Here is a 4,065-nt window from a genome sequence, read left to right as displayed (position 1 = left end):
CCTGATTCAAGCATGGAACCCTGATCCAAGCCTAAAACCCTGATCCAAGCCCAGAACCCTGATTCAAGCCCAAAACATCCCAGAACCCTGATTCAAGTCTAGAACTCTGATCCAAGCCCGAAACCATCACAGAATTCTGATCCAAGCCTAGAACCATGATTCAAGCCCAAAACATCCCAGAACCCTGATTCAAGCCTAGAACCCTGATCCAAGCCCAAAACCATCACAGAATTCTGATCCAAGCCTAGAACCATGATTCAAGCCCAGAACCCGATCCAAATCTAAAACATCGCAGGATCCTGATTCAAGCCCATAACCCTGATCCAAGCCCAGGCCCATGGTCCATGCCTAGAACCACGATTTATGCCCAGAACCTTGATCCAAGCCCAAAACATCACAAAATCCTGATCCAAGCCCAGAACCATCACAAAATCCTGATCCAAGCCCAGAACCCTGATTCAAGCCTAGAACCATGATCCAAGCCCAGAACCCTGAACCAAGCCCAGAACCATGATCCAAGCCCAGAACCCTGACTCAAGCTCAGAACCATCACAGAACTCTGGTTCAAGACCACATTTGTTACTGAGCAACAGTCCATTCAGACAATTAGGCCTGAAAGACTCGGTTTTATTTGTTTTCTGTGACCTTAAATAAATATTTAGTTTGTATTAGTGAGTGTGAATTTTAGTTAGCGGATGCTAATAGCTGTTAGCTCAAGCTAATTAGCACCAACTGAAAATAAACTTAAATTTTGGAAGCTCTTGTTCAACAAACTAGTCATTTAACCCAATTTTTGTGAAGAACACTTTACGCAGATTGACTGGTAATCCAGCGTATTTAACTTAAGCTGTTCAGTCCTAATGTGAACCAGGGACTGGTTTAACCCAGCCATTTTTAGTGTGCTGTTCTTGTTAATAATATTACTAATTATCTGATGGGTGGTTTGTTTGGAAGGCAGACTCACGGCGCTCCAGCAGATGAGATGGTTGGTATCTGGATCCTCCACCAGTGTCCACAGCTTGGTGAGAAAGGCGGGAACATTGCTGGCATAGCTGCCATCGACGCCCACGGCTCCTGGAGACTCCTGCATGCCGACTCCGGCTCCTGTCCACCTCAGCAAACCAAACGCGTGTGATTATGTGTGTTTACACAACTAGTCCATGTCTGAGAAAGTCCACTTCTGATGTTCCGTCACTGATAATCCCAGGTTTGTCTCTTTGTTTCCATCTCAGTTGGTCAAACTGTCTCTGTGCGTCTTCTTTGTGTCTTTACAAGAGTTTTTACCTTTAGCCGTCCTCTCTTTGTTCTTGTCGTCCAACTGAATGTGTTCACAGAAGGTCCATGTCAGCACACACACACACACACACACACACACATACACACAATTTAACCCACCACCAACCCCCGGCCTCCCAGAACAAAACCCCGTCCACACAATGAGGTCCAATAATGGGCCTCTGTCCCCGTCAAAGAGCTGCTGGTTGAGCTCAGAGTGACTGAAAAGACACGTCATGTTTTATTTCTGAGAATGACTGAAACTGTTTTTATCCTGTTAGAATTCATCAGAAAACATGAAAACACAATCTGAGCTCTTCTGATTAATCCTGACTTCAGTTGCTCTTCAACCATGAGATTTTAAAAAGCAAGCATCGAATCAAAACTAAAATAATCTGAATTTTTTAAAACTTATTTTGTTTCCTCTTTTTAATTCAGAACTGTACGTTATTCCCCAACAAAGTCAGTCACACAGGAAGTCCAGGGTCATCGTGTATTTCAGGCCGGCAGACGTTCAAAGCTTTAGTTAAAATCAAAACAGCTGTAGGTTCAGTCAAACTAAACACCTGATATTTTCTGACTGAGTTAATAAAATGTTGAAATTCAAACATGAAAGTTTTATTAAAACACTTGAATAAGACTTGATTATTTGTACTTTTATATAATAATATTTTTTAAAAGCAAGACTGAAGTCCAAGTGGAGCAAATAGATGCTGACCATCAGGTTATTTAGTTTTTAGTTTTTCACATAGAGAAATGCTTTGACAGTATTTTCAGTACTTTTACCAGCAGATGGCAACAAAATACAAACTTTACACTCAAATTGTGGTTTTTACCAACATGTGGGCAACGGTTAATCTTTGTAATCTCTTTATCTCTTTATAACTAATAAGATTTGGAAGACACTCAAACATTTTTTAAGTCACCATAAAAATCAAAGAGTTTTCAGTGCAAATAAAACTGAATGTTTAGATTTCACTGCATTTTTTTGTGCACCTAGCATCAAAAACTGTACAATTAAAAATTTCTAACAAACATTTTCTTATTCATAAATTACAATTAAACACAACTCACTGATGTGGAATGTTTTATTTAACTGCACGTTTTCTTGGCGCCGCTGCAGAGAAACTGGTGCCTCAAAACTGCAAAATGTAAACGCTGCAAGCCGGTCAGGTGATGGGGCACATGACCCTCTATGAACAACAGAGCCAATCAAGCCTATTGTTAGTCGATGGCCCTATTTTCATGTGACCAACTTGTTTGTCCAGGTGGAGGCGGAGCTTATAAAGCTGAGTTTCACCTGAAACTCTTCAGACTGAAGAAGTCTCTTGGAGGAGAGACGAAACGTTTCACTAAAGAAGAACCATCCAGAGGACCTATTTATTTTTTCTTTTTGAGTTTTGAGCAATAATTAAAATATAAAGGCTACAATTTATTTTGAATATTCATTATTATCACATTTTCAACATTCCAAACATTGGACTTTGTTTTGTGTCATGTTTATAAAAAACGACATCGGTATTAAATCTGAAAGTGGTTTATTTGGCAAAACGTGAGCAGTAGGAGACATACACCTGGTGACCTCGCCATCTTGACTCTCTGCGCATGTGCAGACCTACGGTAACTCAGAGAGGTCAAATTTCAACATAACTGTATTCACAGTCAGTATTCTACATCCCCTTTCTTTAGTTAATGCCCATAACCATAAACRTTTTAAAACCATACCATTTAACATTTAATTGACAACACAGAACTCATGTCAAACTCAAATGATACATATGTGATTAACATACATAATACAGAATATGTGATTAACAAACTGTCTGACATAACCCAGAATCATAATGAGATAAAATAAAGGTTAATTACCAAACAGTTTCAAACATTCAACATGCACTTCTCTTTTATAGTCAGTATTATAACACCATACAGAGCTTAATAACAACAAACATGCTCTCRACAGATCTAATCTCTGTATTTTGGATTGGGTTTACTGATACGACCTGAGCGGGTTCTGTAAAGACTGTCTTTCACATTCAAAGGTTGGTCAGCGACTGAAACTCGGGCCAAGGGGCTCTCAGAGTCCATATTCTGTTCTGTGCATTCATGTTCATTGGCTGTAACATGCCTTGGTATATCAGTGTCTTGGTGATTGTCATGAGGATTGACCTGAGATGGAGCAGGTTCAGCAACAGGTATGATGTGCTTTCTGTTCCTCCTGTATGTTTGTCCCTCTGACTGTATCAGATAAGATCTGGGTTCTTTGCATTTTTCATTCACAACTCCTATGCGGTCATATCCTTTGAGTGTTTGAAGTCTTACAACCTGTCCTTCTGATAGGGGTTGGAGAGGTCGGCTTGTTTTGTCATAGTGGACCTTTTGAGCGAGTCTTTTACTGAGAAGTTCAGCACGCACTTCCTCTGGCTTGCACATTTTGGGTTTAAGCAGTCCTTTGGAGACAGGGAGAGTAGWGCGTGTCTGTCTTGACATCAGCCTTTGTGCTGGAGAACCAAGTTTGGTGTCGCGGGGTATGTTCCTTAAATTGAGTAAGCTGAGAAAGACATCAGTTTTATCTCTGTGAGATTTTTCCATGAGGCTTTTGGCACTACGAACAGCTCTTTCTGCTAATCCGTTAGACTGTGGATAGTCAGGGCTGCTGGTTACATGTGTGAAGTCCCACTGATTTGCAAAGTCTTTAAAGCATTGACTTGTGAACTGTCGTCCATTGTCTGTTATGAGAGTGTGAGGTGTTCCATGGACTGAAAAGTGACGTTTCAGTTTACCGATGAC

The 4,065-nt window shown here is 40.5% G+C and overlaps 1 protein-coding gene across 1 annotated transcript in view; it reads right to left on the bottom strand.

Moving 5' to 3' along the window:
• The window catches only part of hsf4 (heat shock transcription factor 4), a gene marked incomplete at its 5' end in the record, with an annotated part of 17,499 nt that extends 16,439 nt beyond the window's left edge, over positions 1 to 1,060 (bottom strand). The window contains 1 exon segment of the mRNA XM_014028477.1: positions 965 to 1,060. Coding sequence (XP_013883931.1) covers positions 965 to 1,060 — 96 coding nt within the window.
• Positions 1,061 to 4,065: the final 3,005 nt, after the last annotated feature.

Source organism: Austrofundulus limnaeus, unplaced genomic scaffold (genome assembly GCF_001266775.1).
Source record: "Austrofundulus limnaeus strain Quisiro unplaced genomic scaffold, Austrofundulus_limnaeus-1.0 Scaffold767, whole genome shotgun sequence".
In the NCBI taxonomy this organism is placed as follows: domain Eukaryota; kingdom Metazoa; phylum Chordata; class Actinopteri; order Cyprinodontiformes; family Rivulidae; genus Austrofundulus; species Austrofundulus limnaeus.
Note: the sequence above shows the minus strand (reverse complement) of the source record. Positions and strands in the feature narration are given on the sequence as shown.